This window comes from Ailuropoda melanoleuca, chromosome 3 (assembly GCF_002007445.2).
Source record: "Ailuropoda melanoleuca isolate Jingjing chromosome 3, ASM200744v2, whole genome shotgun sequence".
NCBI classification, from domain to species: Eukaryota; Metazoa; Chordata; class Mammalia; order Carnivora; family Ursidae; genus Ailuropoda; species Ailuropoda melanoleuca.
The window spans coordinates 27,599,869-27,627,572 of NC_048220.1; the positions used below are offsets into that span (position 1 = coordinate 27,599,869).

Here is a 27,704-nt window from a genome sequence, read left to right on the forward strand (position 1 = left end):
AGCCGAGGAGAGACACTAGGCCTCCTCTAGTCCCAAGTGGTTCCAAGGGAGTGAGGCAGTATGCAGTGCTCAGGGGTGACATGACCAAGGGTAAAAGAACAAAGGAAAATTACAGACACATGCTTTTTATATAAAATCGTTTAATTTCTTTCTCTGTTAAAATACACTCAATCCAGATGCAATGGATCAGGTGACCAGAGTTTTCAGGATTCGTGTTCCCCCAGGAGCTGATTCCACCTGTGTCAAACCTGGCTCTGGTCACAGAACATTCACATCTTTAATTCCAAATACTGAGTGTGATGCAAATGATGTAATCAATCTCGAACACACGGATATATAGTTACTCGGTGGTCACTGCACGAGGTATCAACAACGCAGGCTCAAAAAATATGATGTAGAGTAACTTGGCCCTTTCCAAAAATAAATATATTAGATCACTAAGCTTATACCATAAATGAGTCCAAAATAAATACTAATTAAGAGCTAGCTTCTGTGAGGAACAGAGCATGCAGAGACAACGAACTAGCAAGTGTGGCCAGTTGCAACAGAAAACTTCTGGAATCCCAGCAGTGCCTCCTCACAAAGCCAGTCCTGAGCGTGAGGATGAAAATGAGAACAACAGAAGGCTTGGCCGGGCTGCTGGATCCCATGTTCCACTGGGGTTTGGAGTTCAGTGTGATTTCTAATAGTTTCCAACAGAAAGCACAGCAATGGCATTCTCTTACTGGTCCCTTGTCCCAAGCTGGGAGGCCTGGAGCTAATCAAGGAAGTTCAGTTTTTCTGGTTTGAACAGATGAACGCCTGGGTTGCTAGCGTGGGACATGGATTACCTGAAGCTGCAGTGTCCTCGGTGTGAGAAGGGTTTCCCCCCTCCCCTCCTCACTGCTGACTAGGCGGCACAGAGAGTGCTTTCACTCTGATGAATGGGAGCTTCCGCTTGAGCCGCTAGCCCTCCTTCTTAGCCCCACTCCCACGTCACACCTCTCCGCTCTGCATTAATGCTCACGGAAACGTAGAGAGTGACACGGCAAAACAGCAAGAATAAGCCTCACCTAAAGAGTTTGTACATAATCGGGAAACCTTCCAAAAGATGTAGGCAAGAGGAAGACGCTTATTTTACCACCATGCAGACAACCCATCTTAAATAGAACCCGGGACATTATAGCGTAGCCATATTCTGGACCATACCAAAAAGATTCAACTATTCTTCAACGAAGGCAGATGCCACTCTACTGAGAGGAAAGCCAGGTGTGTTGTAGTATCTTAGGCAATAAATACAACAGTACCATCAGTGCTACGAAGACAGACAAGAGACCTGAGGTTTAACGAAGTTAGGTTTCCCTCTATTTAATATCGTCACAGATTACTCATCTCCGCCATAAATCCACGTCAAGTCAATTTAATAATGGCCCATTTTTTTCTAGTAGAGATTGGAGTTGGGGAGAGGAGAGTTTTGATTTTTGTTGTGTATAGGGAATCTTTCCATAAGCCTATACGGCTCACAGGCATATTTTATAGTGTAAATCCCCTCAGTTACTCAGAAAGGATCAAGGAAGTCCCCCAAACCAGGAAGATAGACCTAGTTGAGCAGCAAAATCTGGCTATCCCCGGAGCTGCTACCCTCCCCACAGCTGAGCAGGTGTCCCTACCAGCCACCAAAGATCCACTCTTTACCTCTGACCCATCTCCTGACCCTGTGGAACGTCCATGTTGAACCATGCTAGACACGTCTGCCTAATTCCTGGCTATGCCTCTGAAAGGACAAACTCTACTTTGGAAATCAGTATTGATATAGGAACTTTCCTTCTCTCCTGAAGAAAACATGGAGTGTAGACCACGGGCACCTATTGACCTTCCAGGTTCTGATTCATGATGATCTAGGCAGCTTAATCCTGGCAGTTCACCTAGACAAGAGGGCCCAGAACCATGGGGCCTAGGCAGTAACTTACCTCTTCCTTGTCACCAGTGGGAATGGCTGCCTGCCTTTGAGGGACCTCTTGTTTTGTATACAGAATTGTTATAGAGAGGGTCTTGCTTCCTCAAGGCCAGGGAGGAAGGTATCCAGAATGAACTCAGGACTGCCATAAAAAAGGATACAGGATCAGGGCCGACCAGAGCATCCTGGGAAAGGTTATGCCTTACCAATCTGGCTAGAACCACCAGAGAAATGGGAATGACCTCACACTTTCTACTTGATAATCAGCCTACCACCTAGCTCTGTCATTACCAGTTGTATGACTGGATCAACAATTCAGCCTCTCTGGGCCAATGTTCTCTTTCATAAACCAAGGGGTACCATGTCTCCTTCACAGAGTTGTGTGGAGGCTAAAGTAAGAAAATATATGTGAGAGCTCCTGCTTCATACTAGGCACTCAAAAAATGTTGACTACGTGAAAAGGCATCTCATACCACAAACCATGGGGCACTGGGTTAAAGACAGGGACGGCTGGGACCAACACCGACCTCCAAAGCAATGGAAAGAGGGTCTCTCCCCTCCAGCTCTCGGCTTGAGCAACCTGGTTGGTTAGCAATGCCTGCTCTTGGGTCTGACCACTGTACTTCTGTGGGGTGTAGGGACTCCGGTCAAGTGTGAAGGAAATGGCAAAAAACCCACCCATATTCTCCAGGTTCTGTGATGGACTGGGGAACCGGCACCGAAAAGTTGAGACTCAGTCTTGCGTTTTACCTTCACCCCCGGATCCCTGCTCTATGCTGGTGGGCTTTCCGTGGAACTATTTCTTTCACCCAGTGGCTTTTACTTTCTGGACTCTCTACAAGAGAGAGTTAAGGACGTAAAAGAAACTCAAATCAGGCAGTTTGCTAATGCTAGTAACTCTGAACAGAGATAGGCAAATGGAAAACTGACTGTAATTGTTTACATTTTCCACATTTCCCTTAAAAAATGCAAAGTTAGGCGGGCACCTGTTCCAAGGGCTGAATGCTGGGGGCCACGATGACTCACAGGAAGGGAGAGGTATCGTTCTTGGTGTACGCTGTAAACAACTAGTAGGAAGCTGCTTTGGCTATGCCTACGAATGACTGCTATCGAGACTTAACTGAAGAAGGGAAGGAGGAAGAAAATCTGCTCTGGGATGCCTGAACTACAATCCTAGAGTCAGCGAGGCATGGAGCAGGGGGGCTGCATCAAATGCTTTGCCTTTAATTCAATTCAGACGAACTGTTCGTGGTCCCTGGAGCCAATCCCCGGGAAGGATTCTGTGATGACAAGTCTGGCTCCATGCTCAAGTGCCTTCAGCTCTGCCCACCAAAGTTAGCAAGTTGTAAAATGTCATTTCCTAATCTTGTATTATAAAATGGAATTAGGAACATAAATAGTAACAAGTAGCAAACCCCAACCCTGTGTAGGACTAACATCCTCTCAGCCACCTCTGCGCAGGCCAATAAGTTTGGAAAGTTTTTCACAGTTTTCAAGTTTCAGCGACTCTGCCTTCTGTTTCAGTCGTTCGTCTCTGTATAATCCTGCCAAATTTGTCAATTCCGACTCTGAAAGATAAAAGACATAACCAATTCATCAAGAGAGTTCAGCTCCTTTGTTTTGTTTCAGTATTTCTGGAATCAAGGCTCCTTTTACTTTCATGCTTTTCCTTTTAATTAAATTTAAGAAACGCTTACTCATTTATTCGAGGAACGCGAATCCGGCAGCTACGCTACACCAGGTGCCGAGGATTAAAGGCCACCTGTGGTCCCGGAGTCCTACAGTATCCGTGCTCTATTAGAAAAGCACTGGACTTAGTTCTTATCAATAGAACATTTGGCACCAGACTTAGGAAACGTGCACGTGTGCAGTAAGAGGAGACTCCGTTTCATGGCCTTCGTACGAATGGCATTCAGATGGCAGTTGGGAGAGAATGGAGTCCAGTCGCCTGTTCCTGTCATCTGAAACAAAGACAGCTGCTCCATTCTGTCCCCTGCGTTGCTGGATCATAACTCAGACATGCTAACTGACACAGAGCCTCCCTCCGGTGGATAGGCCTTCTATAGAAGGCCAGGCTGCTGGCAGCTTTCTTCGTTCCCTCACCACATGTGGGGTCCCTAACTCAAAGGCCAAATGCAGCTGGGCTCTTTTAAAAGTGAAATCATCTGGATCTGGTGACCTTTGTCTCCTTGACTAAATGAATTTCATTTTCTCTTCATGGTGGAGAAGGTCATTCTATTTTTAACCAGTATATAATCTCCGCCGTCTTTCCCGACTCAACAGTGGTTTGGCTGCTCTATTTTTCATTCTTTTATCAACTTTCAGAGACAGTCTTAGGAAGGAAAGCCTGAAAAGCACCCCCCCAGAGACGTGTTGTGTATTAACAGGATGGCACGCTTGGATGGGCTGTGTGGCTTCTGAAAGCCTCCGACAGCAGGCAGCTACTCAGTGTTTAAAGGACCATACTTGTGAAAATACTATTTTAATCTTTTTGAAATATGTCTATACGTTCTTAATCATCCTGACAACAGATTTTGTTTTTCTTGCTGGAACGAGAGGCACCTGTCTGATTAATCAGCAAACTGACTGGAAACAGGAATTAATACTTAGCCAGGGGGAACAATGGGCATTGGTTTCTGAATAAGTTTCTATCAACACAAAACACTGTCTGGCATTTCTGCTCACAATGATTCTATTTACACCAAGTAAGGCCCAAAGTGCAGATTAAGTGCAGGACTCCAGGGTGAGGGGTGGCCATGCATGAAAACCCTCCTTCCACAATGGCAGCGCGGAGCCCGGGCCCGAGCCCGGCAGTGACTTGGCAAGCAGCATGTCTCCTGGGCCCCACAGAACAATGTGCTGTCACTGGCTGTCGCGGGTGCCCGCAGTGCCTGCTGGCTGGGGCTTGCCTTGGCACCGTCCTCCTTGCAGGCGATGGGGCTTCCTGAGTACCTTGAGCCACGCCTGGATGACAGCCCTCCCCTCCCGGGGCCTGCCCACCGCACCAGCTCCATTTCTCCGGCTTCTCTGGCATGTGGGAAACCTGTTCAGGAGGCCTCTATGCCTTTGGTCCTCTGGAATCAATCACAGTTATGTCTGCATGTGGGCCAGATTCTGTGGCTTTGCTTTTCCTTGCAACGATTTCCTTAGGTTTTTTGTTTTCTGAGCTTATCTCAACGCCTCATAGTCTGACATCTCATTCTAGAAAAAATGAAGGGCTAGTGATTCTTACTATTTTCTACATTGAAGTCCACTCTAACAAGCTGATGAAGGATAAGTGCACTTAGATGGATGCTTTTCTCAACATATCACATAGCTTTTCATGAAGTTCGTTAAAACCAGGTTTCAATGCTCCAGAGGTTGAGGCCCCTGCTCCAGATCAATGACTTTGCAGCAATGTCAATGTTTCAAGGAACCACGCCCCAAATGCCCACCACCATACTTGGAGAAACTTCTCTCCAAACTGCCAGTGAATGCCTTTGCCCTTCCATGAGTAAAAGGTCAAACCAATTAATGTTATTTTTGACATATTTTGACTGTTAATACTCAGTGACTTCTAAGTAAAAAAAAAAAAATCCTTTCAAGGATTTTTTTTCTTTACAAAATGTTTCCCTTGCCCCGCATGCCTGTGTGATAGATGGACAGAGCATTCAGCCTTCCAGGTAAGCTGAACCAGGCAAACTGCCAAAGAAGCAAGTCCCAGAGGCCCTCCAAAGAGCCCTCTGCACTCTGGTGGTGTGGAAGACCACAGCGGATTCCAGCCGCCCTCAGGATCCAGCCCCATGAGACAGCACTGTATCCAGTCTAGCAAGACCACACAAGGCCTGGACTCCATATGTGCCAGACACCAGGCTAAGCCTTAGACCCACACCATCTTCTATAACCTGTACAGCATCTCTAGGAGGAAGTGTGTTTTATCCCCATTTCAAAGTCTGGGCTTCTACCCACGGTGCTACCCTGTTCCAGATCATGGAAAGAAGTGCTCCTTGACCAGGCGGGGCCAGGATCTCAGCTCAGCTCTGCCAGGCTGGGAGGCAGATCCTGCCTGTTACTTTTGTCCATCCCAGCCCGGTGGCATGGCCCCTTCGCCTGGCATTGGCTTGCTTATCTAGATGCAGCTGCGGGGGAATAAACAGGGCAATCAGTGTTCATAGTAGGGGGTTACTCGTGGAAGTTCACTCAGATTAATCATTCTAAGGGAAAACAGAGAAGAGAAATGAACAAAAGATTAAAAAAGACAATGGCTAACTTTGCTAAACACAGTTTCCATTCGGTATTTTGCCAAGAGTGAACTTTGTTCTCAAGTGGATTTATTTTTACAACCTCCAAGTGCTAAATTTAACCTCGTTGGCTGCACTTGCTGCTGGATCCGGAGGGCAGATGCTGCTCATTCTCAAATGGCATTTGGGTCGTGTGGAGAGTCTGGACAGCCACCATCCTTAAATGCCAGAAATAGACTTTTAAGAGGTGTGTGCTGATAACCCCTTCTTTGGAACTTGTGGGTACATGCATCATGCTTACTCATCGGATTTTTATTTATACCTAGAGAGTACCAAAGCCCTGAAACTAGGCCTCATGGAGATGGGGCGAAGAAGCCTAAAAGCCATTTTCAATGTAATCCTTACCGTGAGCTCTTTGCATAGTTCCAGCTGGGGAGTGTACGTGGGTGGGTGGGTGTTAGAAGAATGTGAAATGCAGATTTTCATCCAGTTCTTGCAGAAAGCAACAAATTCAAAACCTTCCCAGCGTGGAATACAATGGGGACTTTTAGGACACACACTGTGGCCTTCACCTGATTTAGATCCATGTATAAAATGCCTTTCTGTCAAAAGCCTTTTCTTGCTCCAAAATTCTTTCCTGATTTTTGAAACTTGCAACAACTAGTTTAACACGAGGTAGGGTACTCCCTGACCTCCTCAGTTTTTTTCAGTATTTATTTTTCAATAAATTTTAAAAAGCAACTTTCTCCTGCTTAATTTCCCCTTACGTCTCAGAATCATTGCCCATCAAGCTCCTGATGCTGAGAGCAGGAGTAGAGGGCAGAGACAAGGTCCCTAACGGCTAGAGTGAGGACGCTAACCCTGCCCTGTGATTCTTAATCCTCAAACATTTTCATTATTGTCCAGGCCTGAGAATCCTCTCTTCCAAGGACATTTGTCGAGCACCTGTTCTGAAGCAAGGACTGTGCCAGGCGCCTGGGACACAAGATTGGTAAGACATGGCTCTTATCGTCAGAGGGCCCACAGTCCAGCAGAGAGACCGACGCGTACCTACAGAGAGCCAACACTGAGAGCAGTACTGTGTCAGCAGCACGAACAAAGTGTTTTAAGAACACATAGGAAGGACAGATCAACTTGGGGGTGGGGTTGGGATGCATGATGGGTCAGCAAGGGCTTAGCAGCCCTGTGACTGAAGAGCTAATTTTATCAGGCACTGTTAGACATTTAATAATATCCAGTTATACCATTTAAAAAATGAGTAGTTTGCTTTTTAAAAATTAAAGCCACGTTTCATTAGATGCAGTTATTAAGGGTGTGGGGGGGCACACAGGTGTGCACCCATGTGTGTATGTGTGGAATTCGAGTGGGCTGAAAAATGAACCTGTTGGCTGAGAGGCCGGGCTACCCTTGCTACCAGCACTCCCCATTAATACTCAACTGGTAAGCCAACTGGCGGACACTGACACCCCCACTGTCTCCAGAGACGGGACAGAGTGGGAGGCTTGCTTCAACCCACCCTTACCAAAGGGGCAGACCCAGGGAGGGTCACTTTCAATCTAGGTGGCCCCAGCTGGCTACAGCTGACTTTTGGTCTGGCCCCCAAAATTAGGCTGGATGAGAGCTTCCTGTAGGGAATGCGGAATGAGGAAACTGGACCAGTCCAGCTAGCATTGACAACTTACAGAGGAAGCTTGTGATGTAGAAAGGGGACAATAACTAGTGGGATTGTGGAAGCCAGGAGAGTGACCAGGAGGGTAGCAACCAAAACCAACCAGGGCAAAACCAGGTTATGAAGGAGGAAAGCTTGAAGAAGCAAAGGAAGGCAGTTGGCAGAGAAGAGAGTGGGGCAGATGGGCAGAGAGAAGTAGACACTCAGAGACAGACAGACAGATAGGCAGCTAATGCTGCCTGCCTAAGTTCGTAGGGTTTCCAAATTCTGGCCACATGTATCCTGTCAATGAACTTCACTTTTTTTTTGTGGTGTCCCAAATGGGCCTCTGTCCTCTCTCTGATCACATAAACATGTGCCGCTCAAACAAGGAGAGAGGAAGGATTGGGAAGCTGGGGATGCCTCAGGTTGGAAGCACGACCACCAGTTAAAGACCCTTTCAGGACATCTTACTTTGTTGTTTCTCCTTCCAACAACTCGTCTGGACGTAATCAATGTAATCCTTCTCTATCGTCTTCTCCAGGTCGCGGAGAGATGCGCCTCTGTAGGCCTTCTCGAAGTTTTTATCCACAAAGTAAGGCACCTGCAGGTTCTGCGTTTCTCTAGAGATGGTGTAGCCCAAGGTCCTGAGACAAGGAGACAGAGGCTCAGGTAAGCTGGTTATATTTGGCAATCTCACTCTTAGCACTGGCTGCACAGACAGCATGACCATAATCCCCTCTTCATAGGGCAGAGGCAAGTACCACTGTCTAATACCCCTAACATTTATCATTACCCCAGCAAAGTAGTAACTGTAATGTCATCATTATGTGAGTGTATTCATATGGTGAATTCAGCCTCAGTATAGTTACTTTATTTTCTGCAAGGATTCACCTCTCTTATATTGCTTTCTGTGCTAAAAGTTGAGTGCCTGGGGCACCTGGGTGGCACAGTGGTTAAGCGTCTGCCTTCGGCTCAGGGCGTGATCCCGGTGTTATGGGATCGAGCCCCACATCAGGCTCCTCTGGTATGAGCCTGCTTCTTCCTCTCCCACTCCCCCTGCTTGTGTTCCCTCTCTCGCTGGCTGTCTCTGTCGAATAAATAAATAAAATCTTTAAAAAAAAATTAAATAAAAGTTGAGTGCTTAATGCTTAAAAAATGCTATACATTGTGTAGGACCTGGCATGGTACCTGGCACAGAGCAGGCTATTGGTAAATGTTGGGCGAATGACCGGATTGTTATGGTAAACTATTCACAAACAACCAGATGACTTACACCAACCTAGCATCCATTTTTAGGACAGGAAAGTACTTCACACACAGCTGCTAGGTGAGAACTGCAAAGACATCAGACAAAAGATCTCAGTGATGCTTCTGCACTAACTCTCTGCGGCTCTAATATATCCAGTGGTATGTGGTGCTCAGAAACGTCAGTAGGTCTGGGGTAACTAAATACACCATAAGGAAGTAGAGAAGGAAGCTCAAATTCAAGTTAAAACAAGATGATAGCAATGTGCAAAATCCAGGCTAGTTTTTTTTTTTTTTTTAAGATTTTATTTATTTATTCGACAGAGATAGAGACAGCCAGCGAGAGAGGGAACACAAGCAGGGGGAGTGGGAGAGGGAGAAGCAGGCTCATAGCGGGAAGAGCCTGATGTGGGGGCTCGATCCCACAACGCCGGGACCATGCCCTGAGCTGAAGGCAGACGCTTAACCGCTGTGCCACCCAGGCGCCCCAATCCAGGCTAGTTTTATTCAAATTAGACAAATTTCATCTTGACTGAGTTAATATTTTCCCAGCTTTCTCCTTTGATCTCTCCACTTAAACATCTTGCTGGATGTCTTAGGGTTCAGGCCATGACTGCTCCCACCTCCATCTGGGAAGGTGTTAGCAGGGAAAGTTCCTCTCTGCCCCACTGGCTGGGCAAGAAAGGAGGAAGAAGTAGCATATGGAGAAACATGGGGAGTTGGGAAATGGAGGGAATAAGGCCAGAGGGACCTGATAGTAATAGCCCCTCTCTGAGACTCAGCTTTCCTTTCCGTAAAATGAAGATACTGATCTAGAATATGGTCTTCAGTCTACAGTGATCTCTAGCAAAGACTCTTCCTGATATGTACTGACCCGTGGGTTCCACATTTTGTAAGGTCTTTAAATTTTTTTTAAAGATTTTATTTTTAAGTAACCTCTACACCCAATGTGGGGCTTGAACTCACAACCCCGAGATTAAGAGTTGTATGCTCTATCGACTGAGCCAGCCAGGTCCCCCCATGTTGTAAGGTTTTTGTCTGCTAAACTATAATGAGTAATGACTCATTTCTCATCTAATAATTAATGCAGTGAGGTGCCTGGGTGGTTCAGTCAGTTAAGCGTCTGACTCTGTATTTTTTTCTTTTCTTTTCTTTTTTAGCATCTGACTCTTGATTTCAGATCAGGTCTCGATCTCAGGGTGGTGAGTTCAAGCCCCATGTTGAGCTCCATGCTGGGTGTGGAAGATACTTAAAAAAAAAAAAAAATTAATCCAGTGATCCTCAGACTATGAACCGGAGTTATCTGGAAAGCTTATTAAAACTCAGATTGCTAGTTCTCATCCTCAGAGTTTCTGATTCAGTAGTATGGAGTGAGGCTTAAGAGTTTGCATTTCTAACATGTTGCCAATTAATGTTGATGATGTTGGTTTGGGGTCGAAACTTTGAAAACTGAATTACTTGAAATAATTAATTGAAGAAATAAAGAAATTCCTATAAGAGCTCATAATTTGCATGCAATGCAAACATTACAATGAATTTCTATATTTTTCAGCAAAAGCAAAGAAATGTGATACTACGGTTTGACTGTGTAGCCTCACCATGAATAAATGACCCATTCTTGCAACTACTTAAATTGAAAATAATCACTGGATCTCAGGTACTATGTTCCCGACCCAGAGGGGTCCAGTGATCCGATCACAAGCTCAACAGGGTACATTCTAAAGCTAATGTGATATGATAAGGATTTAATCTGAAACTGGAGTTAGTCTATTCATCCTTCAGAAACAAGTCGTTGCTGTTCTGCAGCTGATCAGATGGTGTCGCTGTAGAACAAAATAATCCAAGTCCCGAGCACACAGGAAACTGCCTACAGTAAGAGTCTCTGCATTATTACTATCTAGCTGTTCCTTTAAACAAAAAAAAAAAATCAGTGTTTTCTACAAAGATGAAATGAAATGTTAGCAGCACCAAAAAAATGTTAAAGTCTTTTACCCTCCAAATGGTTAAGAAAGAATTATAAATATTTGACTTACGATTTATAGAATAGACTATATGGGGGATTCGCAGCTAGCAGCTGAGTAATGACAGATATAATCACAATCACAAGAACTGGAAGTAACTGAATAAATGCAGAATACGTAGTCTGAAAAAAAAATTTGGCGTAAGTGTTCTTCATCAATATAAAGCTTACAGAAAATAGGATAGTTTTTCAAAAGAAAATACAAATTACTGCAATGTACTGCACAAAACCCAAAGCTATCCTGGGAAGGCTGTTCTCTCTGCAGAGAAGACTGAAGGAGACCTACCCACAACCTGTATTGACACCCAGTAATTCTCATGCAGCCCACTTTTCTAAGACCAATGAAGCAGGCGACTCTGGGTGAGTCTGCCCAGACTGTGACTCTCATGGGGCCATGTTAGTATTATGCAGCTCTGTTGGGAATGGACTGGGAGACAGCCAACCCTAGCAGGGAAAATCACTTCTCCCTCCCAGGAATTTGGAATTGAGACTCATGACTGTTCACTACTTGGCAGTCACCTGAAGAAAGGACACATACTCTCAGGCAGTGTGGATTGGCTATTGGTAAGAGAAAGCAGAGCAAGCGAGGCTGCTTAGAATAAAGCAGATGCAGAGAGGCAGGAAAGGTGGAGACAATCTGGCCGCAAAGGGTCATGGAAAGATAGCTGCATGGGTGCCTGACTGCACCTTGGTTTCTGGTTCCTGTCTGTCCCGAGGCCCACGTGTGCTTCCTGCCCTTGACCTTCATGAGACTCCCTAGATTCCTTACTTTAAACTCCCTTTAGTTCTGAATATTTTGAAGGGGGTTCCTATTTTGTGCAGGGAAGAAAACCCTGATCAAGACAGCCCCACAGGGGAACTGATTTCCTGAAACAGCCACCAAAGAACGGGAGGGGAAGGAGGCCATTTTGGCCTATTTGGGCCGATGATCCACCTCTTCCCACCACTGCCTCTGCTTTCCTAAAACACGTTTTAACAACATAACTCAAGTTGAACTTCCAAAACCTGATCATAGACACTGTACAAGTCAGCTCAGTACAAGTGTGAATGAGCAGCAGTTCGGCTGTCCCCCCTTGGTACCTGAGGCTTTTCTTCTTCTTCTTCCTTCCGTGTCTGCATCCGCTCATGTCGGTGCCGCCGGCGGTAATAGTGGCTATCATCTGTCACATTTGAAAACATATGAATGTTTCCTGGGAAAGAAAGAAGAACCTAGTATGAGATATGGCAAACACTCTTTCCTTGCTTTTTCCAAGGTCCTTGTTCCCAGCTAGGTTCTCTGACGACAGAGTATTGTCCCATTTGACTCAGTAGAAAAATAAAACAGTAGGTAAGCAAGTGAACCAGGTGTAGATGGAATGTGCTTAATTCTGCTTATTTTATTTAAATAGTCCTTTGTAACTAGTGGGTGAGAGAACCCCAAAAGGCTAGTAAAGAAAAAGCATTTGGGCCACGAATCCTGTCTGACATGCTCTTGTCTGCTTTCTTGCCCAGTATCAGATTATGTCACTAGCATCTTCCTTCCTTCCTCCCTCCTTCCCTCGTTCTTCCTTTCTCTCTTTCTTTCTTTCTTTGCTCCATACCCAACATGGAGTCCAACATGGGGCCCAAACTCAGAAACACTAGTATCTTTTTTTTTTTTTTTAAAGATTTTATTTATTTATTTGACAGAGAGAGAGACAGCCAGTGAGAGAGGGACCACAAGCAGGGGGAGTGGGAGAGGAAGAAGCAGGCTCCCAGCAGAGGAGCCTGATGTGGGGCTTGATCCCAGAATGCTGGGATCACGCCCTGAGCCAAAGGCAGACGCTTAACGACTGAGCCACCCAGGCGCCCCACCAACACTAGTATCTTTAACAGCAACTCATAAAATTCAGTTTACTTTCTGGGCATTTAATTATCCCAACATCCAACTCTCTGGGGGAGAGTTTTCTAACTTTTATCTTTATATAGTTGCTATTTTGCAATAATGATAATAGGCATCTTGCTACTTATTTATAAAGCACTTTAAAATATCTAATCCTCACAGCAGCCCTGTGAAGTAGATATTATCAGTCCCATTTCTCAGGTGAGGGAACAGGATCAGAGAGACCAAATGATTTGGTTAAAATCATGCATAGTTGGAGGCTGGACACTTGCCTCAAACCCTCGCTCATCTGATTCCAAATTCTTTTTTTTTTTTTTAAAGATTTTATTGGGGCGCCTGGGTGGCTCAGTTGGTTAAGCGTCTGCCTTTGGCTGAGGGTGTGATCCCAGAGTCCTGGGATCGAGCCCCACATCAGGCTCCTCCACTGGGAGCCTGCTTCCTCCTCTCCCACTCCCCCTCCCTGTTTTCCCTCTCTTGCGGCTGTCTCTTTCTCTGTCAAATAAATAAATAAAATCTTAAAAAAAAAAAAAGATTTTATTTATTTATTAGACAATGAGAGAGGTACAAGCAGGGGGAGTGGCAGGCAAGGGAGAGGGAGAAACAGGCTCCCCATTGAGCAGGGAGCCCGACATGGGGCACGATCTCAGGACCCCCGGATCATGACCCAAGCCAAAGGCAGATGCTTAACTGACTGAGCCACCCAGGCACCCTGATTCCAAATTCTTGCTGTTTCCCCCATACCATGGTCCCTCTATTAAGATCCTCAAAGAGGAGCTAGCTGAGATACAGAAATAGAGAGAGAGACAGAGATATATAAATTTTTCAGCTATCATTTTGAAATACTCACCTGTAGGAAAATGTCCTCCAAAGAAGACATTGAATAGATCTTCTGGAGTGATGTCAGCTTCGAAGTCCCTGTAATAATTATAAGGTCTGCCTCGAGGGGCCGTGAAAGTCACCTGTTCGTCTCCATATTCATCATAGCGGAGTCGCTTGTCAGGATTGCTCAGGACGGCAAAGGCATTTCCTATTGCTGCAACCAAAACCAAAAAGTACCTGAGTACACAGTCTTTGCTGGAGCTGAGGGTGATGCAGGAAGCAGCAAGGAAGAGCCCAGAGCTGGCAGCTGCTGGGTGACTTCACAGGGGCCTAAGGAAAGGTGCTCGGGCCTAGAAAGTTCACCAGAATTCTTGCCCTGGACATTTTCCATGATCTAGTTTGATAAGCCAGAAGCAATATTGGACTCAAGATAAACTAAGAGCTACTTTCATTCATCAAATATGTGTCCTTATTTCCCTTGAGAGCAATTAGTTTATGGCTGGAAACAGTTCATACATAAGCAGCGGTGTTCTAACTGGAAGTCCGAAACAATCTCTTCAATAAAATAATCAGTCAAATTGATTGCTTGGCTAAAAGCAAAGTCCTCACTAGTCACAGTCACGTTTCAGCTTACTTTAGAAAGTGGGCTTTAGAAATTAAGAAACCTATCTCCAGTGCCTCAATGACAGGTCAAAGACTGGGTAGATTACACATGCTTACCATTACCTCTTCTCCCTGTGCACAAAGGTGCAAATGTTGTCCAATTAAAATTCATTTAAACATGCAATCAGTGCCACTAATCAAAGAAACTTTGAAAAGAAATCTTTAAGGCATCCCTATCCCCTGCCTCTAATTCAGCCAACACTATGAGAAACACAGTCAGGAAGAGCATTTCTTTATGATTCTGCTAGCAAGGGAATTATATTGAATGTTTACAGCAATAAAACAGCTAAGTAGAAAAAACAAACAAAAAAGGCTAAATAGTTGCTTCAACATCACATCCCTTGAAATCTGGCCAATTTCTCATAGAAATGGCATCAGTCTGTGAGATACTTTATGTATAGGTAAAAAGTACAAAGGTATAAAGAGAATGTGGGTTATCTAGTTGTTTCCTTGTAGAAACTGGGGAGAACAAGATTCACAATGGCACATCAACAAAGGCAGATTGTCCTTTGAGATAAATGTTGACTTTTAAAATATTCTCAGAGCTACCATTTTTTTTACTTTTTCTTTAGAAAAATTCCAAATCTACAGAAAAAGTTGAAAAAAATAGCAAATAAACTCATATATACCCTCTGTTTGATTCATCAACTGTTAGTATTTTGCCACATTGCTCCCCTCAACTCTCCATACTTATATAAATATGTACATACACATAGTATGTGTATATTTCTTTTGCTGAACCATTTGAAAGTAGGCTGCAGATATGGCACGTCATCCCTAAATATTTCAGCCACTGTCTCCTAGAAGAGTCTCCTACATGATCACAATACCATTATCATAGCTAAGGAAATTAACATCAATCCATGCAATTCATGCAAGGTTCATGTATTGCATGTACTTTTATATCCCTTTAGTTTCTTTTCCTCTAGAACGGTCTCCCTGCCTTTTCTGCTTTTCATTATATTGACCTTTTTGAAGAGCAGGTCAGTGTTCTTTGTAGAATGTCCCATATTTTGATGGTCTTCTCATAATTAGATTCAGGTCGAACATTTTGGCAAGAATACCACACAGGTGCCATATAATGTGAGGTGGGTCCAGTATTGGTGACGATAAGTTAGATCCCTGGGTTAAAGTGGTGACAGCTAGATGTCTCCATTATAAAGCAAATTTTCCCCTTTGTAATCAGTAGGTATTCTGGGGGATGAGCCCTGACAATCACGTGAATATCCTATTCAACAAAAACCTATCACCTGGCACTTTTAGCATCCATTGATAATTCTTGCCTGAATCAACAGCTTCACTGGGGGTAAAGCTCTTAAGTAAGATTTTTATTTATGTCTCAGATCTAAGAAGGTGCCATTACAGAGAAATCAAAAACAATTTTTTTCCAAAAGAAATTGAGGTAAGTGAATGAAGACAGGAGGGAGCTATGCTGATAATCACTATTTAAGAGGTATGGCAGGAAAGAAAGGCCCTACTTGTGGCCTTAGAAAATGATTACGGGGGGGCGCCTGGGTGGCACAGCGGTTAAGCGTCTGCCTTCGGCTCAGGGCTTGATCCCGGCATTGTGGGATCGAGCCCCACATCAGGCTCCTCTGCTATGAGCCTGCTTCTTCCTCCCTCTCCCCCTGCTTGTGTTCCCTCTCTCGCTGGCTGTCTCTATCTCTGTCGAATAAATAAATAAAATCTTTAAAAAAAAAAAAACTGCTTGGCAGGATCTATTAAAAAAAAAAAAAAAAAGAAAATGATTACAGGGGAGGCTGAAAACAACTTGTGGCCAAACTTGATGAGAAGGGCAGAATGAAGCATTAATTCAGGATCAGACCTTTGAAAGCATCAGTTGCTCCAGGAGCACAATTCTTGTCAGGGTGAAATTTCAGGGCGAGTTTTCGGTAAGCTTTCTTAAGCTCTTCATCACTGGCATTTCGAGAAACTCCCAGAATTTCATAGTAATTTCTGCATTTCTTGATCCTAAAAACATACATCAGAAGCATGTATATCTACAAAGTCCCCTTTTGTACAACTAACTGTAAAATAGTATGTTTACATTTTACATTTACATCTGATGCTCCAATCTGTGAGCCCCAAAACAAACCTAAAGAAAATTGGTGAACACATTAACGAAACTTTCAAACTGATTAACAAGGTTGTCCTCCCACCAAGAGCTTAATGCCTTTCAAGTATTTTTACATTCAATATTTTATTCTTCCTGTATCCCTACAAGTGGGTAGAACACACATGCTGATCCTTACATCAAGGTGCAGACTAAGGCCCTGAGAGTTCAACTGAAGGACGGCAAAGTCAGAAGAAACACCTAATCACCCTAGTGATTTCTCTCTCTCTCATTTTCCTTATGGCTACCTTTCAAAATTTTGTTTTAAAAAGTTAAGATAGGGACTCCTGGTGGCTCAGTCAGTTAAGCGTCTGCTTTCAGCTCAGGTCATGATCTCAGGGTCCTGGGTTTAAGTCCCTCATCAGGCTCTCTGCTCAGCGGGGAGTCTCCTTCTCCCTCTCCTTCTGTGTGGTCTCTCACTCCCTCCCCCCCCCCAAATAAATAAGTAAACCTAAAAAAAAATTTTTTTAAGTTAATATATACACACATGGTAGAAGAAAAATATCCGACGATACTAAACTATATACAGCAAAAAAACTTCCTGCTTCCCTATTCCCTGTCCCCCAATCTCCCACCCTAAGGACAACCACTGTTAGAAGTTTTCTGTGAATCCTGCGTATATGTATAAACACCTCTCCATTTTTTTTTTACCTAAATAGGAGCATATTGTAATCATCGTTATATATCCCTTTAAAAAAAAACAAACCAGAAGTTTATCTTAGATATGGATCGATAACACAGAGATGAGTAGAGAATAATAGTTTAGACTAGAGTGGCAGTTCTGGACTTTTTGACCTCAGAAATTTCTTATACTCTTAAAAATTACTTAAGTCCCCAGAAGAGTTTTTGTTCATGTGAGTTATATCTATCAATATTTACCATACTAGAAATGAAAACAAGAAATTTTAAAACAGAGTGACGAGAGATACATATCAGGTAGCCTCTCAAAAATTCCACTGTACAATCATGAGAGAATGAGAGTGAAAAAGGCAAATAATGTGTTTGTATTATTATGAAAATTATTTAAAACTTGCAGACCCCCAAGGGTTTTGGGGTTCCCAAACTACACTCTGAGAAATGTTATCCTAGAGCATGAACTCTGGGGCCAAAATGCCTTGGTTAGGATCTTATCTTGCTGTGTACTTAACCTCTGTGCCTTAGTTATCTTCTGAAATGGGCTAGTAATTTCAACTACATTTCACAAGCTGTTACCATTTAAATGAGGAATTCATCAAAGTGCTTGATAGCATGTGACACTCCATAAATACTGGCTATTGTATATCTATGTCATTCTTTTCAAAAGCTGCATTGCTTTTATGGATTACATTTATTACATTTTATGGATTATATATATCCTCCACTGATAGGCACTTACAGAATATCTCCGGTCTTTTGCCACTGCACAATCCAGTTAGGCAGAGAGAGGCCCAGAGTCTTGCTCAAGAGTTCAAAGTAAGTCAGTAACACAGGCTGGACTGTAAAGCAGGGTCTTCAATGTCAGTCATGGTCCTTCCCCAAGAGCTGCCCATGGGGATCCTTTGGATCCCCAGCCCAATTTCCAATCCCTGCTTCCATAGCAGATACTCGTCTGCCTCTTTCTTTTGTATCAATTTGTTATTTGTTTAAGAACAGTTTTCTTGAGCTACAATTCATATATCACAAAGTTCACTCTTAAATGCACAATTCATTGATTTTTTAAAAAGTATATTCACAGAGTTGTGCACCCATCATCACTATTTAATTCCAGAACATCTTCATTACTCCAGAAAGAAACCCCATACTCATTGGCAGTCATTCCTCATTTTACTTCCCAACCCCTGGCAACCAATAAATGTACTTTCTGTCTCTATAAATTTGCCATCCTGGACATTTCATATAAAAGGAATTATACACTATGTGGACTTTTGTGTCTGGCTTCTTTGACTAGCATAATGTTCACGGTTCATTCATGTTGTAGCATGGATCAGTACTTCATTCCTTTTATTACCAAGAAGTATTCATTGTATGGATAGTCCCCATTTTGTTTATCCATTCCTCAGTTAACGGACATGCAGGTTGTTTCCATTTGGGGGTTATTATGGATAATTCTGTACGAACGTTCATGTACAAGATTTGTGTGGAGGGGCGCCTGGGTGGCACAGCGGTTAAGCGTCTGCCTTCGGCTCAGGGCGTGATCCCGGCGTTATGGGATCGAGCCCCACATCAGGCTCCTCCGCTATGAGCCTGATTCTTCCTCTCCCACTCCCCCTGCTTGTGTTCCCTCTCTCGCTGGCTGTCTCTATCTCTGTCGAATAAATAAATAAAATCTTAAAAAAAAAAAAAAAGATTTGTGTGGAAGTATGTTTTTATTTCTCTTGGTATATACCTGGGAGTGACTGCTACGTCATGTGCCATGTTTAGCCTTCTGAGGAACTGGCATTCTGTTTTCCAAACTGGCCACACTGTTTTCCATTCCTACGAGCAATATATAAGGTTCCCATTTCTCCACATTCTTATCAACACTTGCTATTGTCCATCTTTTTGATTATTGCCATCCTAGTGGGTGTGAGGTGGTGTGGTATCTCATTGCGGCTTTGGTTTGTATTTCCCTAATGACTCATGATACTGAACAACTTTTCATGTGCTTATTGGCCATCTGTAAATCTTTTTTTTTTTTTAAGAGGCATTTGTATATATTCTTTGGAGGTATGCCTATCAGATCCTTTGCCCATTTTTCAATTGGACTATTTGTCTTTTTACTGTTGAGTTGTAAGAGTACTTCATATGTTCTAGATATAAGTCCCTTATCAGATACTTAATTTGAAAACATTTTCTTCTGTACTGTGGATTGATTTTTCACTTTCTTGGTGGTATCTTTGGAATACAAAAGCTTTAAATTTTCATGAAATCCAATTTGCCTATTTTTTCTTTTGTCATTTGTGCTTTGGGTGTCATGACATGAAAATGTACATTTATGTTTTCTTCTGAGAGTTTTATAGTTGTAGCTCTTACTTACATTTAGGCCTTACGTTAGGTCTTTGAGTTAACTTTTGTCTTTGTGTGAAAAAGGAGTCTAAGTCCATTGTTTTGCATGCGGATATCCAGTTGTCTCAACAAATTTATTGAAGACAATTCTTTCCCCTATTAAATTGCCTTGGCACTTTTTTTTTTTTGTAAGCTCTACACCCAGCGTAGGGCTTGAACTCATGACCCCAAGATCAAGAGTCGCATGCTCCACAGACTAAGCCAGCTAGGCACCCCTGCCTTTGCACTGTTGTCAAAAAAATCAGTTGACTGGGGGTGTCTGGGTGACTCGGTTGGTGGATGTCTGACTCTTTTTTTTTTTTTTAAGATTTTATTTATTTGAGAGGGAGGGAGGGGCAGAGGGAGGGAGAGAGAGAGAGGAAGAGAAGCAGACTCCACACTGAGTGCGGAGCCCGAAGCTGGGCTCAATCTTAGGACCCTGAGATCAAGACCTGAGCGGAGATCAAGAGTCAGACACCCTGGAACATGTGGGTGTTCAGTGGGTGGCCCAGGTCTGACTCTTAGTTTTGGCTCAGGTCATGATCTCAGGATCATGAGTTCAAGCCCTGAGTTGGGCTCCATGCTGGGAGTGGAGCCTATGTTTAAAAAAATCAATTGAACATAAATATAAAGGCTTACTTCTGGACTCTCAAGTCTATTCTCTTGATCTACATGTCTATCCTATGCTAGTCCATACTGTCTTCATAACTGTTGCTTTATAATAAGTTTTCAAATTGGGAAATGTGAGTCCTCCAGCTTTGTTCTTTTTCAAGACTGCTCTGGCTATTCTGGGTCCCTTGTATTACCATATGAATTTTAGGATTGGCTTGTCAATTTCTGCAAAAAAGGCAGTGAGGAATTTGATAGGGATATGTCGAATCTATTGATCGATTTGAGTAGTATTACCATTATTTCCAATATTAAGCCTTAATAAAATAAGCCTTTCCAATATTTAGCTCCATGAACACAGGCAATCTTCCCATTTCTTTAGACCTTTAATTTGAAGTTTTGTAGTTTTCAATGTACATCTTACGCTTCTCTTGTTAAATTTACTCCCAAGCATTTTATACTTTTTTGATGGTGTTAGAAATGAAATTGTTTTTTTTCATTTTTGGGTTGTTCATTGCTAGGGTACAGAAAAATAATGATTTTCGTATACTGATCTTGTATTTTGCAACTTTGTTGAGCTCATTTATTAGTTCTTTTTTTTTTTAAAGATTTTATTTATTCATTTGAGAGAGAGAGAACAAGCACAAACAGGGGGAGGCAGAGGGAGAAGCAGACCCCCCACCAAGTAGGGAGCCTGACGTGACTCGGGGCTCGATTCCAGGACCGTGGGTTCATGACCTGAGCCGAAGGCAGACGTCCAACCAACTGAGCCACCCAGATGGCCCTCATTTCATCTAACAGTGTGTGTGTGTGTGTGTTCCTTAGGATTTTTTTAAATAAAGATTTTATATATTTATTTGAGAGAGCATGAGAGATAGAGGGCACAAGTCCAGGGGGAGCGGCAGGCAGAGGGAGAAACAGACTCCCCTCTGAGCAGGGAGCCTGTCCTAGGGCTCGATCCCAGGACCAAGGGATAACAACCCGAGCAGAAGGCAGACACTTAACTGATTGAGCCACCCAGGTGCCTCTATTCCTTAGGATTTTCTATATTATATCATATCATCTATGAATACAGTTTTACTTCTTTTCAATCTGGATGACTTCTTTTTTAAAATTTTTTCATTTTTTTAAAAGATTTACTTATTTTAGAGAGAGCACACACGCGTGCACATACACACAAAGCAAGGGAAGGGGCAGAGGGAGAGGGAGAGGGAGAGAATCTCAAGCAGACTCCCTGTTGTGTGTGGAGCCAGAACATGGAGCTTGATCTCGAGACCCTGAGATCATAACCTGAGCTGAAACAAAGAGTCTGAAGCTCAACTGACTGAGTCACCCAGGCACCCCCAATCTGGATGACTTCTATATTTCTTTTTCTTGCCTAAATGCCCTGGCTGGAGCTTTTAGTACAATGGTGAATAGAAGTGGCTAGAGTGAACATACTTGTCTTTTTCTTGCTCTTGGAAAGCATCCAGTTGTTCACCATTAAGTATGATGATGTTAGCTGTGGGATTTTTGTAGATGGCCTTTATCAGCTGAGGAGGTTCTCTTCTACTCCTATTATGTTGAGTATTGTTATCATGACAGTGTTCGATTTTGTCAAATGCTTTTTCTGCACCTATTAAAATGATCATGTGGCCAAGGTATATAATCTTTTTTTAAAAGATTTATTTTTTTTATTTGAGAGAGAGAAGGCACAGAATTGGGAGGAGTGGCAGAGAGAGAAGGAGAGGAGCAGACTCCCCGCTGAGCATGGAGTCGGATGCAGGGCTCGATCTCACAGACCCAAAATCATGACCTGAGCCAAAACCAAGAGTCAGATGCTTAACCAACTGAGCCATCCAGGTGCCCCAAGGTATATAATCCTTTTTATATGTTTTTATATGTTGCTAGAATCTATATCCCTAAGGGATATTGATTGACAGTTTAGTTTTCTTATGTCTTTGTCTGGTTTTAGTTATAGGATAATATTGGCCCCATAGAATGAGTTGGGAAGTGAAGCTCCCCTCTCTTGTATTTTCTGTAATAGTTTATGAAGGATTAGTTAATTCTTCAAACATTTGGTACAATTTACCAGTGAAGCCTTCTGGGCGTAGGTTTTCTTTGTGGGAAATTTAAAAAAAATTTTAATTTTATTTAAATTCAATTAATTAACATATAGTGTATCATTAGCTTCAGAGGTAGAGGTCAGTGATTTATCATTTGCATATCACACCCAGTGCTCATTACATCATGTACCCTCCTTAATGCCCATCTCCCGGTTACCCCATCCCCCCACCCCCCCTCCAGTAACCCTCAGTTTGTTTCCTATAGTTAAAAGTCTCTTATGGTTTGTCTCCCTCTCTGATTTTGTCTTATTTTATTTTCCCCTCCCTTTCCCTATGATCTTCTGTTGTTTCTTTTTTTTTTTCTTTAAGATTTTATTTTATTAATTTGACAGAGAGAGAGGCAGCAAGAGAGGGAACACAAGCAGAAGGAGTGGGAGAGGGAGAAGGAGGCTTCCCACTGAGCAGGGAGCCTGATGCGGGGCTCAATCCCAGAATGCTGGGATCACGACCCGAGCCGAAGGCAGATGCTTAACAGATGAGCCACCAGGAGCCCCTCTCTGTTTTGTTTCTTAATTCCACATATGAGTGAAATCATATGATAATTGTCTTTCTCTGACTGACTTATTTTGCTTAGCATAATACCCTCTAGTTCCATGCACGTCGTGGTAAATGACAAGATTTCATTTTTTGATGTCTGAGTAATATTCCACTGTGTGTATGTATATATATGTATAAAGAAGATATAGTGGTATATGTATGTACATACATATACATATATACATATACATATATATCAGCATTTGCATTCATCTGTCGATGGACATCTATGCTCTTTCGATAATTTGGCTATTGTGGACATTGCTGCTATAAACATTGGGGTGCAGGTGCCCCTCCGGATCACTACGTTTGTATCCTTTGGGTAAAAACCTAGTAGTGCAATTGCTGGGTCATAGGGTGAAATTTTTTTATCACTAATTCAATGTCTGTATTTGTGGTAGGTCCGTATTATTTCCTAGTTTGTACCTTTCTACAAATTTGTCTGTTTCATCTAGGTTATCTAATTTGTTGGTATACAATTGTTCATAGTATCCTTTTAAAATCTTTATTATCATTGTAAGATTGGTAGTGATGTCCCTCTTTTATTCCTGATTTTAGTTCAGTCTTCTCTCTTTTTCTTGGTTAGCCTAATTAAAGGTTTGTCAATTTTGTTATTTTCAAAAAACCAACTTTTGATTTTGTTGATTTTCTGTTGTTTTTCTAACCTCTATTTCATTTATTTCCACCGTATATTATTTCCTTCATTTTGCTGGCTTGGATTTAGTGTACTCTTTTTGCTCTTTTTCTAGTTTGTTAAGGTGGAAGATTAGGTTACTGCTCTGAGATTTTTAAATATATATTTACATATATAAACATTTACAGTTATAAATGTCCTTCTCAGTATTGCTTTAGCTGCCTCCTATACATTTTGGTATGTTGTGTTTTCATTTTCATTCATCTCCAAGTATTTTCTAATTTTTCTTATGATTTCTTCTGTGACCTATTTGTTATTTTAGGAATATATTGTTTAATTTCCATATATTTGTGAATTTCCTAAATTTGCTTCCTTTGTCGATATCAGAGAACATACACTGTATGATTTTAATCCTTTTAAATTTATTGACACTTGTATCGTGGCCTAACATCTGATCTATGCAGGAGAATGTTTCATGTGTATTTGAGAAGAATGTGTATATCTGCTGTTGTTGGCTAGACTGCCGCATAGATGTCTGTTTCGTCTAGTTGGTTTTCCCCGCCTCTCCTACACAGAAGGAGCAGAGTTACCTCAGATCACACCCTAACACTCCACTTCCACCTAGCCTTGCCTCTGAAGCCAAGAAGCCATTGTGCTTCCATAATAATAATAATAAAAGTACCAATCGCAGTCAATGCTTATGTGACACATTCTGCCAGGAACTCTACATTAAAATCACCCACTGAATCCCACCACAGACTCACCTTTGTACCCCAAGCAGCTGTTCCTCAGTGTAAGTGGCACTCCCCTCACCCTGTCGGGTTGGATTCCACTCATGCTCAGACTTCTTTTCCTTTTGCACTTTCATGCAGTTACAGCACCCGCAGGGGTCATGACTTTCAGGAGGTCTGTCTTCTGGGTATTTGTTTCTTCTAACTGCATCAATGTAAGCTGCAAAGCAATAGCCCCTCTGTTAGGCCTCAGTCTGATCTGCAGTCAGCTCTGCTACCTGCCCTCGCTATCCAGGAGGCTGCTTGAGGCCGTGAGTGTGAGGGCCAAACTACTGACATCGTACTGACTTTTAAGCATCCACATGAAACTGAACAAACACCTTCCTTGAGAAAACAATATAGTAAATACAGAGGCAACCATGAAAAACTTATAATACTAGAAACATGAAGCATAATAATGTCCACCATACCCAACAGTGGTCATTCAGCAAATAATTTTGAATCAGAGCCAGAAAAGGGGTTTAAGAGGCATCTGCTCAATACCTTGCCTTTCAAGAGGTGTCAACCTTTAGTGCAGTGCAGGGGGGAAGCCTATTTTTCTGTGGTCCCTGGTCAGAAGTGACATTGCTCATAAAATAATTTGTCGTTGTTGTTGCCATGCCTCCCATCACTAAGATTTAAGTAGGGGTGAGTTCAGTTCTTTTAAGCTAGCAGTTATAGAACAACACACTTGGCTAGATAGATCAAGGAAATGTACAGATAAGACCTTTTTCTGACCACAAAGAGGTTAGTTTAAATAGTTTAAAGGGAGAAGACTCAATTCATTGTAACACCTGGAGAATGTAAAGAAGAGCGTAGCAATCCAGTCAAAGAAGGCAGGGGACTCAGGTACTGTCTGGAGGATCCGGGAAAGGCTTTAAAAATGTCTTTCTCCTGCCTAAAATCCCTTAGTGACTACCCACTGCTCCTTGTCCAAATTTCTTATCATAGGCTCAGCACCCTCCTCCCTCACCACAAGCTCTTTTGCAGCTATGCCCTGGCCACACCAAACGCCTTTCAGATCAGCAAAGCATTCACTTTTCTCTGTGCCTTTGCACATGCTGTTTCCTCTGCTTGCACCATTCTTCCTTTAAGTCAGCCTGACTAACTCCAAGGCATCCTTCATGTCATCATATGTCACACTTTCTTCCTGAGGCCTCCTCTGACACCCAGGCCGTCAGTGTGCTTCCCAAACCTAAGACCTGCTGTGTAGCTCAGGACTTAGTGGCTCTCCCTCTCGTAATTGTCTGTTTACCTGTCGAACTCCCTCAATGCACTGAGAGTTTTTGTGACAGGGGCCCAAGTCTGTCAGACCCCTGCTGCACGATCAGCATAATGCAGGGTACATAATAGGTATTGAATCAATACTCTTTTCTTGATTGCAGGTTGGAAAAGCCCCGCCTATCGGTCCTGATGCGGGCTGCAGGAACAGGACCAAATGGAGACAGAGTCAGGCGGCCTAGTTGGGCGGAGCGAGGACAGGGGCCGGGAAAGCAAGCTGTGGGAATCCGCCTCACCCTGCTGACCTCCCAGCCACCCTGGCACAGGCGGGGCCTGACCACCGCGGGCCCTACGCTGGGCAGGGGCGGAGGCAGGGGTGGTGCTGGGGGCCGGAGGCAAAAAAGTCATCACGGGTGACTCTGAGCTCCTGGCCGGTTCCTTAGCTTAGGCAGCGCTCCTGATTTCCAGATCCCGGCCCCTGCCCGGGGGTGGGGGTGGGGTGGGTCCCCCACCTAATTCGGAACCCTACTCAGGCTCAGCATTTCTTCATAGGCCTCCATCCTTCACCTCAGGCCCAGGATCTCAGCCCTCAGGAATCTCAAGGGGCCCCATCCCTCTCCCAACTCTGCCCTGTCCCACCCTCCGGCAAGGACCTGGTACCTTCGGTCCAGCGTTCCCCGCTGCCCAGAGTCGCAGCCATATCCGTTCCCAATCAGCAGGTCTGCGGAGCCTCCCCGGCGCCCGAGGCTGAAAGGGACCGGGAAAGAGGTGCGGGGCATGCTGGTCATTGTAGTCCAACTCACAGGAGCCGCGGGACATTGGACTACAACTCCCTGTAGGCTCCGCGCGAGGGGCTGTGGGAGTTGTAGCGGCGTACGGGGTTCATCCAGTGGAAGCGAGGTCTGTGGATGTTTGTTGCTGCTGGTTGACTGCTGGGCGACTGCGGATCACACTTTTCCTCATCTGTAGAGTGGGGATAGTGGCTTCGGCCTCACCTAACACTGGGGGCATTCAGGGAGGCGCGATGAGAAAGATTTTGCAAACTAGTCTAGAGGGTCACAGTATTACTATTCATCTCAAGGATGCCCTTTTAAAATATATGCTAATGCCCGTTCTGTGCAAAGTGTGTGTTAGGTCCTGGAGATTGAGAGACGGGTTTTGGGGATGCGAACCCAATCCTGAGATTTTAAGAACCAAGAAAACAGAAAAGTGAGGTAGATTTATGTAGTTAGAGGGTAGTCTGGGTATGCCCCTCTTCGTGCATCTGCTCTGGCACAGCATCATTAGAGGGACCTCTAGAGTTCAGGGGTAGAGAAAGAAGAAAGGGGCAGGCGTTGGAGCCAGCATTAAAGTCCCTATCTTTGCTGTTCTTTATCCTTCCTCTATCCCATCCTACTCCACGGCACCTCTGAGACTTTTCTCTTCTGTTCTGCCCCAGTAGTTTCCGTGGCCCATTCCCCTGTTTTCTGAAGGCCCTACGAAATTAGTAAAAGAGAAGTAAAATATTCCTGCATTTTCCCACTCAGGTCTGCATGGAGCCTAGCAAAGAATAAAAGCAATTCTCATAGCATCCTTACTGATTCATGCCTGCGGGTGAATTGGGATGGCCAAAGATCAGGTTTCAAAAGTAAAAAATGATCAATTCATTGCAAAACAAAATATTACTTGGAATTCATTGAGATCTTACCCAGGAAGACCACTTCAGTATACCCACTATGATATCAAGCAGCAGCTACTTAGGCATTTGGGGTGGGACTGGGAGATGATCAGCAGGAGACATAAATTGGTGGGGTAAAATCCTCCAGTCATATGCAGTTCTATCCCTTCCCTGCAGTCAGTGGTGGCCCTAGGATATATGAGCATCAGTGTGCTCACAGAAGACTGGGTTCTAAAGAAGCCACTCGTGCTTTGCAGACAAGGAAACTGATCAGGGATACACATTAGGTGATTAAATATAAGAAGGAAGTTTATTTGGTTTTGGAAAACTAGACAGACTGCTCTAAAATATGGACAGGGGAAGGGGGATATGCCTTAGAGTCTAGGGGCACATGGCTAAGGTCTGGAAGTACTCAGAGATGTCAGAGTGCTATGAAGTGAGAGGTATCTGGTTGGGGGTTGCTACAGCACTGCAGGGAGTAATAGGATTGAGAAGAGGTACTGTGATTTATGGGGCTACTTAGGAGTAGGGTCCAGGCTCAAGAATGCTGAACAAGATTTGGGAAGCTGCAGCCTTTTGGAAATGTCTGGTACCTCAACAACCTTTTCCATCGTCCTCTGAAACCTCACTCCCCACTTTT

At 43.5% G+C, this 27,704-nt stretch overlaps 1 protein-coding gene across 1 annotated transcript; it reads right to left on the bottom strand.

Moving 5' to 3' along the window:
• Positions 1-123: 123 nt before the first annotated feature.
• DNAJC18 (DnaJ heat shock protein family (Hsp40) member C18) lies at positions 124-26,201 on the bottom strand. Its single transcript, XM_034656103.1, has 8 exons — positions 26,068-26,201; positions 24,181-24,367; positions 16,241-16,386; positions 13,781-13,966; positions 12,153-12,262; positions 11,086-11,195; positions 8,279-8,451; positions 124-3,504 (listed from the first exon to the last, which is right to left on the bottom strand). Exons 1-8 carry the CDS (start codon positions 26,105-26,107, stop codon positions 3,380-3,382), a joined length of 1,077 nt encoding a protein of 358 aa, XP_034511994.1. The 5' UTR covers positions 26,108-26,201; the 3' UTR covers positions 124-3,379.
• Positions 26,202-27,704: the final 1,503 nt, after the last annotated feature.

Bases quoted from the DNA above. Each gene is read 5' to 3' on its own strand.
- DNAJC18 (XM_034656103.1), bottom strand. From the start codon at position 26,107: ATGGCTGCGACTCTGGGCAGCGGGGAACGCTGGACCGAAG. The intron at 13,967-16,240 runs GTCTGATCCTGA...TTTTGGTTGCAG, and splicing joins AGCAACTGATGCTTTCAAAG to CAATAGGAAATGCCTTTGCC. The intron at 8,452-11,085 runs GTAAGTCAAATA...TCCTTGTCTCAG, and splicing joins TATAGTCTATTCTATAAATC to GACCTTGGGCTACACCATCT.